The sequence below is a fragment of the Limanda limanda genome, chromosome 8 (genome assembly GCF_963576545.1).
Source record: "Limanda limanda chromosome 8, fLimLim1.1, whole genome shotgun sequence".
Lineage (NCBI taxonomy): Eukaryota > Metazoa > Chordata > Actinopteri > Pleuronectiformes > Pleuronectidae > Limanda > Limanda limanda.
The window spans coordinates 14,248,276-14,264,278 of NC_083643.1; the positions used below are offsets into that span (position 1 = coordinate 14,248,276).

Genomic DNA, 16,003 nt, shown 5'->3' on the forward strand with positions numbered 1-16,003 from the left:
AAATTAATCCTTACCACAATCGCATTGTAATCTATGAACAGACTACCATTTTTATTTATTGGCATTGAAATCAAGTACTTAACAGTACATGGTTCCTAATTACCTTGATATTTGAAGCGGTCGAAAACCTGCATGTCGAAGAGTATTCTAAACAAAATAAATGTGACACCAGAAAAATAACTGTTGATTTAATTTTGGACTGATGGTTTGTAAAAAAAATAAGTTTTCCCTTTACCACAATGATAATTATGATACTGTTACAGCTCTAGTTATGGTGCAGTAGGATGCCAGCCTTTGCTGCCCAGAGGGCAGTCATTATTGTTCCAGCTACTTGCACTGGTGACCAGCCGCCTGCCAGCTCATAAACCAAGAGAAATGGATGCCAATGAGAAGAAAGCAGTTTACTCAGTAGAGGTTTCTGTAATAAGGTGCTGTGTATGTGGTGTTGCATACACAGTCAACAAAGATTGATATGCTAGCATGCTTCGGTTTTTATCATTGAATTATTCTACCGTCATTGTCAACAAGCATTTTACCACAGTAACAATGCTCACCCCCAGCTGCGGCTGAGAATTAACAAAAGCAAATTTTTTTTGGATAGGAATCAGCATCAAGCATTGTCATGTTTTCATTTGTTTTTGTACCTTTTTTGTGTTTGTGGATGAGGCTGATTTGTTTTATGATTTTTATAATAAGTAAGAAAAGAGAAAATACTCTGCACAGCAATATGTTGGTTGTGACAATCATCAGATGAAATGTTAATTCTACATTTATTTTTCTTGCATTTTGCATCACTGTCATTGCTCACTCTCAGGAGTATTCATCGTGTCCATGGTGGCATTTTTACAGATTCTTTCCACTCTATAGAGTAGTGTGCATAAGTGTATGAAGAGCGTAGTCTTTTATACAATAATCAATATTTCAATGCATCTCATTCTCTCCATCGTCAGCGATGATTTAATGGCAGGAAAGCTGAGGTCATGTAGCGGTTCAGCTAAGGCTTGAAACCACACTGCAGTGCCTGAACACGACTGACATGCATTATTGAAATCCCACGGTCAGAAGGCAGCTCACATCATGGCAGAGGTACTGACGCCTGTGACTTCAGTTTGAACTCGCTCTGAGGATACTGAGCGTTACAACACAGTCCCTGCTCAGAGGGGGAGTGCTTCTCCAACATAGCCACTTACACAAAGCTTAAAGTCAATGTTTCTGTACAGAGCCTGTAAGGAGCTCTAGCAACAGAATGAATGGCAAGAGTTATTTAAGAATTCTACAATTCTAGTTAAAACTAGCACATTATTTTTGCCTTCTTACAAACAAAATCTCGCACTTAAGCAATCAAAGGCTTTAGACTTCCCAAATTATTTTGTAACATGACCTTTAGCCTCACCTGTCTTTTTCTACTCTACTCAACAACTCATTGTCAGCCCCTTCGTCAAAACAAAAGATAAACTCTTTATACAAGGTTACAAAGGCTTGTGCCCTTGTTTAACAGGGGTACAGGCTACAAATGCAGATGGCATCATGATCCAGTACCATGCCCCAAATGTCCTAGCCCTGGTACACAGCTAGGGCGAGGTTATGCAGAGCCTCCGATCTCATAGGGCTTGAGTGCTGGTTCAACGTCAATCACAGTAATGTTAGCTGACACACTGGTGAGGGTGGTGACAGGGCAAGGTTATGTGTCACTGTATGCTCATGGCCTGCATGAAGACCAGGACTGCCAGGGCTTTGTCTTGCGTGAGGGGTTACCCTTAGGGTTTGGGATCCAAATTAATATACCCCACTACATTTATGATGCACCTATCAGCCACATTCTCCCCCCAGTCCCCTGGCTGAAGTCCCTGCTTGCCGGGAAAATTACATCCATACCAACCTGAAATACACCATCATTGACACACAAGCATAATATTTAAGGATGCTTGTTTTGTAGCCACCATGTTTGCCCTCAAAGAAGCTTTGCTAAAATGCTTGCACTCTGTTGTCCAAAATACCAAATCTACTGAATATACTCCATTTTCTCTAAAGTAGTTTCACACTCGTCATAATATTTTATCACTGATCTTATTTACTATTAATCATGACTTTATTCAGTTCAATACATTTTGTGTATTTTGATAAATTTATTTAATTAATTTATTTGATACCTCATGAATTCATTCATGCATTTACAGACTGAATAAATGTGATGTCCCAATTGCAGGAAGGTTGCTTTTATTTTGAAATCACTCTAACACGCTCGTAACAATGCGCACCGTGTGTTTCAGACTCGAGGCAGGAAGTGTCCTGTTGCTGTAGCCATCAGACTTTGGCATTATTGACCTCATCAATAATCAAATGATCAAATGATGCCATTTGTCAAACGAGTGCAACGACACAATTAACTTTTTATTGCAGCTTTAATTAATGACCATTAGTTCATGAAGACTTCTCGAATCTAAAGGGGCAAAAGCACATTTGCCAAATTTCATCTTGTCTCTTGCTGTTTTCCCAAAAATATCAAATTTGGTAATATATATCATATATTGTTATGCAGAACATCCAACTACACCCGTCACCACTCATAAAATGTAGTAGAATTAAAGTACAACCTATGATCTAAACGCTCAGAGATGATGTGTTGGTTTTGGTGTTCGCTTCTGGTGATAGATTGTTGAATTTGGCCCCTGTGAGTTGTGAATCACGTTCACCTAGGCTGTTGACGTTTAATCAATAAAGATCTGAACTGTTGCCATGACCCTGAGACATAAGGATTCAATTTGGTTTGCCCGTACCAACAACTGCAGAACCCCTGCGGATTTCCGAGACAGACCCCCAGTCACCTGCGGTTTATCTCAACATCAAACCAGCAGATGAAAACAAAAATCTTATGCTCTATTTTTTGCAAGGCAAATAATCAAATTTCTCTCACAGTGTATGGCAATAGGGTGTAATCAGGCCTGTGTCAACACTTCAGTAACAACGAAAAGAATTACCAGTGTTGACATGAAAGATTTACCCTCTGTGCACTTGGATTTAAAATTCACTTGCCCTCAATACCACCTTTAGAAAAAAGAAAGAAAAACAAGAGACTCCCTTTGCGATGGTAATTATGATTAAAGTTGGAGGTCCCTGAACTGGCTTCAGGCTAAATTTAAGGGATAATCAGGAGCAACATTTAAATATTTCCCCTAATGGAGCAGTTCTAAATGTATCCATCACATCACTGTTACTGCTGATCCATAAAAATGCACTTATAACATAAAAAATCTAGAAGTTTCTTTTTTTTGTTTTTTTAATGAAAACATGAATAATTGTAAAAATGGTGTGAATAAGCTGGAGCTGTTTTGCTTACATGATGTAACATCAAAATATATTTTTTTTTAGGAAAAGCAGTTCAGTTCTTTAGCTTTAGAAACGTTTGTGAAGGGAAAACATGTAAGAAATTGATCTAATGAGACAAAAAGCATTTCTAGTATTTAACTTGAGCTACTGGAAAAGGATATTCTGTAAATGTCGCCACACAGCAATGAGTTCATAGATGTGGCATACATGAATCTTTCACCTCAATAAATATTTAATCTTTGTTCTGAATCATTTAAACCAAAGCCCTCTCTGTTGTTCTCCGGGCAACTTGTGCATGCAGTGTACACAGTTTTTTTCCCACTCCATCCCTCCTTTTTCCTCTCTCTCTCCCTCTTTCCCTCTGTCTCTCTCTCCCTCCCTCCCCCTCCCCTCTCTCTGTCAGTTGGACAAGCTGCTCACTGGCCCTGAAATATGGCACATTATGCCGCTCTGCTGCTCATCGTTCAGCGTTACACCCTGAATCTGAATGCAATGTAAATGATATGATTCCCTCTAAGGCAACATTAACTTTACTATCATTCAGCTTCCTCAAGTGCAAAGGTTGACTCCACGAGACAATGAAGTCAAACAGTACAAACAGTAGGGTTCACTTTAACTTCATGTGCAGGCTGCGTTGACAGATGAACATGAACATACAACTAACAAAAACAATATCTGAGCAACTCTGGTTTAATGGGGAACAAGGTACGAACACATGAGATCATGTGACTGTGATACTATTAATTAGGAGATTGCTGGTTGGTTTATATTCTATAACAGTCACTGTGAGTAATGCTGTCTAGTTAAAGGAGTCAACTGGAGGTCATGCACGGTTTCTGGCTGAGTGGGTATGCATATGTAGAAAGAAACACTAGAATATGCATGACTGCTATTAACTCTATGTTTAACCAGTCTTGCTTGTAGCTAAGCCCTGCATCAAATGTGCTTTAAAATAGCACACTATACGTCACAGAGTGCAGTACAATAACTAATGGACATAACAAGTATCCTTGACAAATTAATTGTTCAAGCCACAACCCAAAGGAACACAAGTTCCTTCAGTCAAAGCATTTGCCTGCTACAGGGGTACAGAGCTTTCACTAATCTCTTCATTTAGCAGCACACTATGCTAATATGTCAATTACAGATGCCAATTAACACTGCACATATTGCTGTTCAACATTTGTTCCCTGCTGCTGTAACGTGACGGAAATCGGTTCAGGATAATATTCGTATCACTCAAGCTCACAACGACAGGAACATTTCTAGAAGATTCAGGCGAGGGCGGCATGACCCTGGTCAGAGGATGCAGGAGGCAAGACATGATGGATAAATTCCACCTGCGAAAAAAATCACAAGCTTTGGTTCACAACACACCATCACCAGGGTTGGCCTTTACCAACAGCTCTAGACTTGTCTTTCCTAACACACATCTTCTATGTGTATCGCACCTCTTTTTCATTATCCTGAGATATTAGTAGTGTCACTCACTCTCTCGTTGCCAATTTTCGAGACATCTTATTGCTGTATTTTCACATGGACTCACTCAAACATTTTTACGGACATTGTACAAGGGGGCTGCCCAGAAAAGTTACTGAAAATATCCAGAGAAACTGACTACTTCTCACTTTTACCCCCCTGGAAAATTTCTGGAAAATGTCTGGATTTCTGAAAGCAGCTTCTGGTGCATGTTTCCCTTATGTGTATTATGTCGACTGACCTTTTTCTAATTCCACTTCAATTCTTCTTGCCTCCAATATTTAAGCCTGATAATCAGGTCTCTAGATTCAACATGAGATTGGGTTTGTGTTCACTAGGTACAGTTATTTTATTCTGTGTTGTGTTGCATGTGATGTATCCTCCCCAATGTAATTTTGCTTTGACACAAGCTTCTATAGTAAATGTTAAGAGCAGTTATCATGACATTGTTCATGGAAATCTGTGATATATAACAATTTCAGAGATGTTAAAAGTTGTTACAAAACTTGTGCTTTCTCGTCCAAGCTTATCAGCATTTTGCATGGAGCTAAGTACGTATGAAGATGTCGTCCAATGTCTTCATCCTACAAAATTGGTCAACTGTTTCTATGGAAACAGCCATCCCTGAAACACAACACCATCAATACACACAGGCGACACTACACTTATTTAAACTGCTATACAAATTAAATTAGGTGGGGAATGGGAGATAAAGAGGTATCACATCAACCAATTATAGGTGACCATCGTGAGAGCCCAACTGAACAAGAGACAGCCCTACCCCCCATACTGACCAATCAACAGGTCTTGCATACACACACACACACACACACACACACACACACACACACACACACACACACACACACACACACAGAGCTTTATTGAGTCACCGAGATACTGAATATACCACCTTGGTGTTGTTCAGGTAAAATATCAAATTTTACATCCACAGACAAACAAATGAGCAAACATATCTTAAAAGAGAGAATTGTATAACAGTAAGGACAAGTACTATTGAAACAGGACATCTGGTCACTGTTGTAAGTATTCCACTTAGTGTCCAACCTTTCTCTTCCAGTTTGTGTCACATCCCACATCCCTGTCTCTAGCACCAACAGATACAACAGCTAGAGGAGGTGCCACGGAAAAAGTACATTCTGCAGTGTTTGCAGACTTGTTACAGCACCAGTCAATTAGTTGTGTGAAAAGTGGTCCACATAAACACCCACCACTGAACCTATAACAGAACAACTTACCCCATCACCTCTGTCTTTTTGCCTCTAGTGCTTTTTCTCTTTCTCCATCTGAAACTCCGGCGCCTGTTTTGACAACAACTATGTTATGCTCTGATGTCTGTTTTGACAACTTTAACATTTTGTTCTTGCATTTCAAAGAAATTACCAAAACACACAAATTGCAGTGAATAGACAGATCACAAGTACTTGTTGTCACATTAGATAACATTACATATCAGTTTAAATTCTCACCTGTTCATTCTTCTCTTGGACTGCTCTTTATCTTTTTTCCTCTGATGCTGCATTTGTGACTGGAGAGGAGTATCAATATTAATGTCATGCATATCCATCAGCATAAACTTTCTATAATTTATTAACGATTAGGTCAAGTTTGTCTGAATAAAATATATATACTGTGGCATGTTTTTTGGTGCAGCACTTTCACTCTGAGGTTAGTTGCACTACCACTGCAGACTGACCAGCGGGACTATAAATGCACTGTATCGACTTTAAAGTAGCAAATGCCCCAAAATAGTATCATCTTCTCTCTTTGACAAAAACCTTGAGGATTATAAAGGTTGCTCTTAAACCATAACCCCTCAATACAGACTGGAAGAAAAACTAATTCCACAAAATAGCTAAACACCTACAGTATGACTAGGAAATTAAACTCAGTTCTGAGGTCAGAGCGATGTATGATTAAAAGTTCTTAAACAAGGTATATACCATTCAAATAAAACTGAAGGGCTTTAAGTTGGCCAGTGTGTGGGAACTGTGGAATATTTGGAGAGTGAGGCTACTTGGGAACAAATAGTCCACTGTCAGGCTACGTGAGACTGAAATCGAGGCCAATCCAGGCATATTTTTGTGTATCAATTCTATAAAAAACTATATGTAGAACCTTTCTCCATTCTCCTGTTTTAAAATCACACTCTGTAAAACACTGCAGGTGCAGCCATGTACAAAATATTCAAGAAAACTATCAGGGTCAGACCGTTCAAGTGATTTTTTTCCAATAGTGGAACTACTTCAATGTCAAACATTTAAATAGCTTTAATGTGGGTCTACTGTAGGCTAAATGCAATGAATGTAGGAATGAAACTGATATTGACAAAAACTTGGCGGAGTAGGGCTTCAAAACACATTCATGTTGCTTCATAAGAGTTTATATAAGTCCATTAAGACACACACATTAATAAAAAATAATGTTATATGGGATTTTATACACACATACATTAAGTCTGGTTAACAACAAAATAAAGTCTTTATGCTTTCATTGATTTGTTTCGCACAGCACATGATCCATACAATGTGAAAAATGTTTGCAGCATGATACTTAGCTTTAGCATTAGCTTGAAGCTAAACTAATGTTTTTTAATTGAGTTTTTAAGCTAGTTAGCTTAACTTGACTAACATCCCATTCAACACAGTAAGTGACGGTATATTTCTTGTTTCTAATAAGGTGAGCAGCTTTAATATGAATCCATGTCATGTTTGTAGGTGACATTTTAACACTATATATCAGTATTTACTTACCATTTATCATCCTGCCAAGACACAGCCTCCTTCAAAGTGCCACCAGCTAACAGCCTCTAATGAGCCTGAGGAGATTCCTCCATGTTTAGCTTGTCTCACACACCTGCGTCACATTCACTGCAGCCTGTGGGACACTTTCACTTTCACAACAAACCCAGAGTCATCTTCCTGGAGCTGAAGTTCAACTTCTCCTGGACGGATGAGCGGCCATTGTCCTTCAAATGAGAGCGCGCTGTATCGGACTGACCAATCAGGTGCGACGCTGCCACACAGCCACTTACTGAGGAGCGTCATGGCAACACAGCCTACTGACAGACTGACAGACAGACAGAAAGACACATATACATGTATACATACATACATATATGTATACATATATATATATATACATATGTACAAATATAAACAAATATATACAAATATATGGAAATATATACATATATAAAGACATACATACATACCTGTATATAAACATAAAAACATGAATACATTTGTAATTTTCGTGCTGAAATTACCCTGAAATTATCTGAATTACCCTCTGTTCTTTTAACAATTTATTCCGTCTCAATACAACACATTTAACTGGAATTCTGTGTCAGTTATAATTCTTATTTATTTTGTTTTTTAAGATGATGTATTATTTATAGTGTTTAATTTATCCTTTGATTATCATTAGGATTATTATTTGTTTAAGTACATTAACCTCATGTACCAATGACACGTTGGAAAAAGTTACGCCTAGAATTATATTATTATGCTGCAAGGTTACCTTTTTATTTGTTTTTAAATAACATAATGTTGAATAGAGATTTATTTCAGAATGGTAACGGATTTGATAAAGTCAACTTTTTTCAGAATGCTTGTCATTTGCTTGTAACCAACATCTAGAATCTTGATCGTTTAAGATTATTGTTTCAGAACAAACACACAAAAAGTCCTACAACCATAAAAGTTCTCATACAGCTTTTCTATTGTCTCTTTGCAAGCTATTTCTCGTGTGTCTTGAATAGGTTAACATTCTTACTGTTTGCTATAAGCTGGATAACCAAAGCTGTACCAGTATGACTTGTACTGATGGTTTATTATGTCGTTTTTAACCAATACAAAGAAAATGTATTCATCAGGGAAGTCCTCGATCACCACATGGAGGGGATACTCTAAGAAACAGTCAGACATTATTTCTAGTAGAGATAATCCCTCAAATAGAGTAAAGTGTTAAATATTAAATTTTAAATGACCTGGAGAAAAACATAAACTTTCACTTCAAATCAACTTTAGTCTTTTGTGGGGGGAAACAGCATTGGTCATAGGTCTTCACAGTGTAAATATAACAGCCTCGTGTCCACTGACTTTGACAGCAAAATACGAGGAGGTCTTTCTAACATGGTTTCCGTTTATCCTGGGGTTTATAACTATACTGAATACATTATTTCCTAAGTAGATATCTGCTGTGCAGCTCATACCTTTCTGCTGATAGTGCACACCATGCAGCGTGTGGGACAGACTACATCAATTGAGCTTGGCTTGTTCATATATGGTTCGACGGTGGAACTTCCACCAGGTGCTAATTGCTGTCATTTCTCAGATAGACGATTAAACTGTTAATTCAATCTGTATACGGAAGCAATCAACGACAAAATAGGATGAAAATATTTCCTTAACCATATTACAAAGATTGTCTCTGCATCAGTTTCTTCTGATACGCAGTGATGGTGACAAGAGATATGAAAGATCAATAGCACCATCTAGTGGTCCAACAAGGCACCGTTACTACCACGACCTTTAAACCTCTACGGATCGTTCCCCTGAGAAACCAGTACTCACTTTGTGGCAACCTCTCAGTCCAAGCTGTTTGCTCTTGCTGTACTCGCCATCAGTATTCTCATACTGGGAATCGTATATAAATGTGCAGCCCCTACGCTTCAATGGTTTGTATTTGATGTAACAATAAGATTCTCTTCCAACAGCTGTCAGGAGGAAAGCAGCTCTTGGGTACTGAATATTTATAATCATTAATATTTAAATAAAAAATACATTTTAAAAGTAAGTTAAATGTCCTGCTTTTATTCATACCTCTTATATAAATTCAAGCTGTGCATTCCGTGTTTGGTGAGCACTGAAGAGAGGGATTGTTGTGGAAGTGGATGGTTTTCACATGGTCAAAACATTTTCTTGCAGTTTGTGAAGCACACATAAAAGAAATCTGTTGTGTCCTCATTGGTTAATTACTCATGTGTTGTCCTCTGTATCTATATTTTTTGTTTCATGGTTGTGTTTATTTTAGTAAATTGTGTGTGTGTGTGTGTGTGTGTGTGTGTGTGTGTGTGTGTGTGTGTGTGTGTGTGTGTGTGTGTGTGTGTCTGTGTGTGTGTGTAAAGCAGCACAGTCACACAGCACCATTAACAGGCAGCCTCTGAAATTATCATGAAGTTAAATCTCTCTTACAAAATTATTGTAAACATTGTACATTGAATTAAAGTTTGGTTTATGCTGTAATGTACAGTATTGCTCTTGGTTATTTGTATTAAATAAAGTTTAATGCATTTTTTTTATTCTTCCTTTTCAGTTCTTTAGAAATAACAAAACATTTAGGATGTGGTCCCACTCCAGACCAGAGGGAGGCGCCTCCACTTCCCTCGCAGAGAGCCGAGGAGGCAGCGGGCTGTCGGGGGGAGCAGCGCAGGGACGGACTGCCGGTGAAGGCGGCGGCTTGTGTTACTGTTGTGAAAACATTTGTGAAGGTAACTGACTGGAAACTGCGCAGTCCGAGTTTAACAGAGTTTGTTAACACGTACTTCCTGTTAATCGCGTTCGTACAGACACAGGAGCGAACTTTAGCTGGAGCCAGGTGGGGGGGGGAAGCGGTTTGCCGACTTGGCCACGGTGCCGACACATGTTGGAGCTAAAGCTAACCTGCTAGCCAACGCTTATGGTGCCTTCAGGTGCTCCCTGTGAGCTCCGACCTTCCGACAACTTGACTATTTTAGTTTGTTTACCATGTCAAATAAACACCAACACTAGTAAGCACGTGTAAGTCATGTGTGTACATTAAGCTGCTGTTACTACTAGGTGTGGTTTTAATTTATTCATGCTTTGTTCGTTTAGAATTGGGAAGTAAACAATCGGACTCTGCAAACAGGAAGCTGTGGGTGAAACTAATTCAGACCAGTGACAAGTGAAAGAATCAAGTGAAACATTAGTGAAGAAACAGGGGGACAGTACCTCCATCAGAGCACAATGAATGTTTTGATGAGTATGAACATGGATCATATGTTATGGCCTCTGCCTTGAACACCTCACATGTTAGTCTCCACCACCATCATCACAGCACCCATTGAGGGAGTATATTAAGGGATAATGTTGTTTATACTCTTCAGCGACATAAAGATTTAATATCAAAGTGCATTTAACCTGTTTTGCCTGCACATGTTGACAGAGTAGTGTGTTTGTATAAAGTTTCACTTCTCTGTATGTGCAGGGACTTAACTCCTCTGATGGTACGGATTTCTGTCAAAGTGATTCCCTGAATGCATCAGTACCAGCACAGTAAACATTGTTACTCAGACTCAGCAATGCCATGAAAATTGACTTTGTCTGCAACTAATCGGCAACTATTTTAATTATAGATTTTTATTTTAATAATTTCTTAGGTTTAAAAACTCCATTTATTCTCTGATCCAGAGTTCATCCAATATTAGGATTTTGTAGATCTTAGTTTTGCCCCTTTTTAGACAAAACAGTTGTGTCAACTGTAGAGTGACATTCAATGACAGTCTATACGAATGTGTCCCACAAAACATAAACAGTGGGGTTCAAGAGTTGTGTCAGACTCTCGGATCATTATATTCAACACAATAACGTATATATTACATAGATCCTTTTTAGAAACTTGCCTGATGTGTAATGTATGTACTGTATGAGTAAGTATAGACATATACGCTTATGTTAATTGTTCAATTATAAAGAGAAATCTGTTTTCTACAGGTGTGTGATTCATTATGCGGCGAGGGGAGCACGCTCCACAGGCTTTCCAAGCGCCGGTGGACGTCCATGCCAGCGCAGACGGTCAGGTGTATCTGTTCAATGAGAGACAGAATGACTCCTCTGTATCCTCGGACGACGAGGAGTTCAACGTCATGGAGATGAGACCGTTGGTTTCTCGAGAGCAGGGACGAGACAGACTGAAGAATGTCCAGCTGCTGGAGCGGAAGGTGGAGGACGGCGACAATCTCAACAAGCTCGCACTGCAATACGGCTGCAAGGTAAAAGACACACATTAGCTCAATGATTTCTGGTGTTGATCTCCTCAGAACGACAGAGTATTAGGGCCACTTATAAGGAAAATAAACAGATCTTGAGAATTTTTGTCCCAATATTGGCAGAATACAGTCATATTATGAGAAAATAAGTTTTAAATCTACAAGTCGGAAATTTAATAAAAGACCAAATTAAGATACTTAAGTTCATGGTTTCGTGAATAGAAATACTTAATCATTTACCACATCAGTACCACATCATCAGGACATTGAATAGATTGTTTAAGAAACTGAGTCTGTTTTGAAGAAGAAACAAAGGAGGAAGCTTCCTAATTTTGTTGAGGAGGAAAAGTGAAAATTCATATTTTTTCATACTGGTTTATTACTTTCTCAATAAAGCATGAGATTGTTTCAAGATTTTGTATCCAGAAGTCCAGAGGGTAGGGTTCTCCTTCCTGCTTATTTTTTATTCTTGCATTATTATGACTTTCTTCTCAAGTACGACTTCATTCTCTAAATCGTACCTCAGTGCCCCTACAATTGTACTTTATTGACGTCAATGTAATTCCATTTTTGTTTCTGCCAACAGGTGGCCGATATTAAGCGGGTGAACAACCTTATGCAGGAGCAAGATTTATTTGCACTGACATCCATCAAAATACCGGTACAGAAACACAGCATTTTAACAGAGACTTACACTGACACAAATCAAGGAGAGATGCCACACTCATCTGATTCACCAGTAAAGTCTCTAGACAGAGCCAGAAACCCACCACCTGCACAGGAGGTCACAGACTTTCTCATGGAGGTGGATAATGACATTGAGAAACTCATTCAGACTTCGAACAATCAAGATGACAACATGTTGTATAACTCAGAGAAAGAGCAACGGTTTGGTTTCAGAGGACGGGGCCTGACCAGTCACGGAGCCGACTGGGGAATCCATTGGTGGAACGCTGTGGTTGCCATGGTCCTGATAGGCATCATCCTGCCATTATTTTATGTCATTTATTTCAAGACGAAAGATAATGGAGTCGTTCCACCAACAAATGGCAATGGCACTTTAGAGTCGTCCATCACCTCTTCAAACAACTCAGGGACGGGGCTCAGCACAAAAGGAATTAAGCTTTTTCAAGAACCAGGATAGTGAAGACTAGAGTCTCAGACAACCAGAAACATTTCAAGACTGTTGGTGACGATCAAGATAAAGCCCAATCTATCATTGATTTAGCGCAGTGAAATATCAGCTTTTATCAAGTTAAAAAGAGTGAATTTTACCTTTTTATTATGGTGTAACTGTGAAGATGGATGAAGACACTGGAATTGTCACCATGGAGTGAAGTTGCTCCAAGTTGTTTTCATCATACATCCACACAGCTACATTATTGTTTTAAAACGCATTAACTCTGCTACAGATACGTTTAGATCGGGTAAGATGTTGTCCCGTTTTAGTTTGAAAACTCAGGGCTGCGTTTTAGTCTGGACTTACAGAAACGTAGATGTTTGGAAACGAAGTCGTAGACACTCAGGGCCGCCTGCCAATTGGATGTCTTTAGTCATAACCTAGCTTTTGTTGATTTGTTTGGCTCCCATCACATGACCCCCTTCTGAAGGAAACCACAGGCATTAACCTTGACTAACAGAAAATTAGCTATTATGCAGCGTTACTTATACCTCGGAGCTCCGCTTCAGAAGGACGTCATATCTGAATAACCCAAATTGTGATTGATCCAGCTGCAAATGCTCAGTGTTTACGTTTGCCAGCTAGCCATTGTTAGCGAAATAATTTCATAATAACACATTATGTGGCCTTTTACGCATACTAACACTGTAGTAACATGTCCACAGCCAGTAATTGGACAGTACTATGTGTAAGACAAATTTAAGTGCTGATAAACAGTATAAACTAAAGCTTTCACTAATGCTATTACACAAAGCGGCCATCTTGGATTTCAAAGTCGGGGAAGTGAGTTTTTTCTTCCAAGTCAGGGGTTTGTAATTCCGATCTCTGAGGTGTAATAGAACGCGGCATTATTCTAACAGCCTCATTTTTGTGACGATGCAGGGCAGCAGCATTTCATCAAACAGCTTCTATAGAGAACCGTTTTCTGATCCTTTGCCTTGAAAAACTGTTCTTGTTGGTTGGGATCTCAGTTTTCTCAGGTGTTTTGCTAAATTTGAGTTATTAAATGTGTCTTGAAGCTCCTCCACATGTCTCAATATTGTAAGGAAAAATTCTAGAGAGAATAAGTCCACACTGTAGTTGTATCTCTTTCTGCGTTATCACAAGCTGCCTTTCCACCACTGTGTGTTAAATGTCATCATATCAGCGTCAGATATCAGGCGAAAATATGATATCTGTCGTGGCAGAGTAATATATTTTTAAACTGATAAAATGGAAGATTTATTTTATATTTTATAACAGTGTTCCCCTGTTGCCAAAACTGTGTGAGGTTATGTTGTATTTGACATGGGTTCGAGCGTCGTGTGTGTGTGCCTTTTTTGGTCTAACTTATTTTCAATGTGTCAAAGTTTTTACTGTTTAGTTATGACAATGCACTCTGGGCCTTATCTCTGGGTCTGATGATGCCAAACGTGTGTTTACAGTAATAGTTATTTGGTTTTGACTGTGTTCATTCACATCAACTTTTAAAGTACAAGGTGTTTTATTTTGAAAATGACTTACACTTGTGAGTGTCTTAAACCTTTATCGTTATATTTAAATTGCACGCTCCTGTCATTCATTTGAGTTCCAATGTCTTTGGTAGAGTTGACACAATGGATGTGCAAGACTCTTTTCATGAGAGTGGCTCTTTTTAATAGAAACTTGGACTTGGTTTACAGCAACAGCACAAACGGCACCTTTCAAACTGATCACAGTAAAATCAGCAGGTCTATGAACATTAGAACTTATGAAGGGAAATTTATTGCAGGACTGTTGAATGAGATTGCATTAGTTTTAGTTAGGTTGTTCCTAATTGTATGTGGTAAGATAGTGTGTGTGTATTGTGTCTTTAAAGTATTTTCTAACATGTCTTTTGTGAAAGATTAGGTTATTTTAGCATGCTTGCTTTTGTACAATGAGATTATAGATGCACACAGATGCACAACGAATGCAATAAAATAACTCACTATAGAAAATAAATAACTAAATATACCTGTATTCATAGCTATGCAATTTCTGATTATTATTACAGTGCCTGTGGTTATCCGAAGATATTGGCACAACAGGCAAAAACAGTGTCACAATAGTGTTTGTTTTTACAGGAATGAAGTCAGGCTGCATTTAAGGGGACTTTTAGATTAGTGATATGCTGATTTTTGTACCTAAATGATTGTCCTCATAGTTATTAAATGATTTTCCAGGTAACAATGAGTAGACGTCTGAACTTCTGCCAAGTCATCAGTTCATTTATCAACTGTTTTTGCACCGCACTTAAGATGCGAAGATTCTTTTTGATTTTTACTTCTCCGACCACTGTACGTCGAAAAAAATTCACCGCCAAACCCATAGGTGGCGCAACGGAAGACGAGCTCAGAGAAGCCTACCCCATTTGGGAAGAAGAAGTCCACGTGTCTCTGTTTACCTCTGTTAGCTTGCCTCCCACATACTGAACCATGGCAACTAACAGAACTAAATAAAGTGACACCCAGCGTGTCAAAATGCTGATGTAATCGTTTCTTAGCGCAGCGGTTCCCCGGTCTTGTTTCCGAACTGTGTTGCTGATTCCACAGCTTGAATCTGCTTGAGGCTACATGTAGCTAGAAGCTACACGGAGCTAGCTCCCCCCCAGCTTCCACACACAGTCAGCAGGGACTTCCGACACTAACTACTACCTAGTGTTTGCTTCTAACCTGGCGGTATTATAGAAACAGTGTCATGATAGAAGTGGAATTAAAGTCGTGACGGCGGGTTTTTGCACTGTTACCACCGCAGTTAGCACGGTGGCTAGCCCGCTAGCCTAGCCCGCTAGCGCCGTTTTGAAAGCTCGTTCTAACCGTCTGTGACCGTGCACACATGCCGTCAGTGCTCTAACGAGCCACCGTCAGCCGGACAACTCCGCTAGCTTAACACACACGTCACATTAATCGTAGAATCATAGTTGTGTTTGTGTCTGTTGCTACAGGGAAGTAAACAGGAAGTTTGAGGTCCGGAAATACGGAAAT

The 16,003-nt window shown here is 39.0% G+C and overlaps 1 protein-coding gene across 1 annotated transcript; it reads left to right on the forward strand.

The window, feature by feature from the left end:
- Positions 1–10,267: 10,267 nt before the first annotated feature.
- Positions 10,268–14,993, forward strand: lysmd4 (LysM, putative peptidoglycan-binding, domain containing 4). The gene is made up of 3 exons (XM_061076747.1): positions 10,268–10,321; positions 11,565–11,842; positions 12,426–14,993. The coding sequence occupies exons 2-3, from the start codon at positions 11,579–11,581 to the stop codon at positions 12,981–12,983; spliced, it is 822 nt and encodes a 273-aa protein (XP_060932730.1). The 5' UTR covers positions 10,268–10,321; positions 11,565–11,578; the 3' UTR covers positions 12,984–14,993.
- The last annotated feature ends 1,010 nt before the right edge of the window (positions 14,994–16,003 follow it).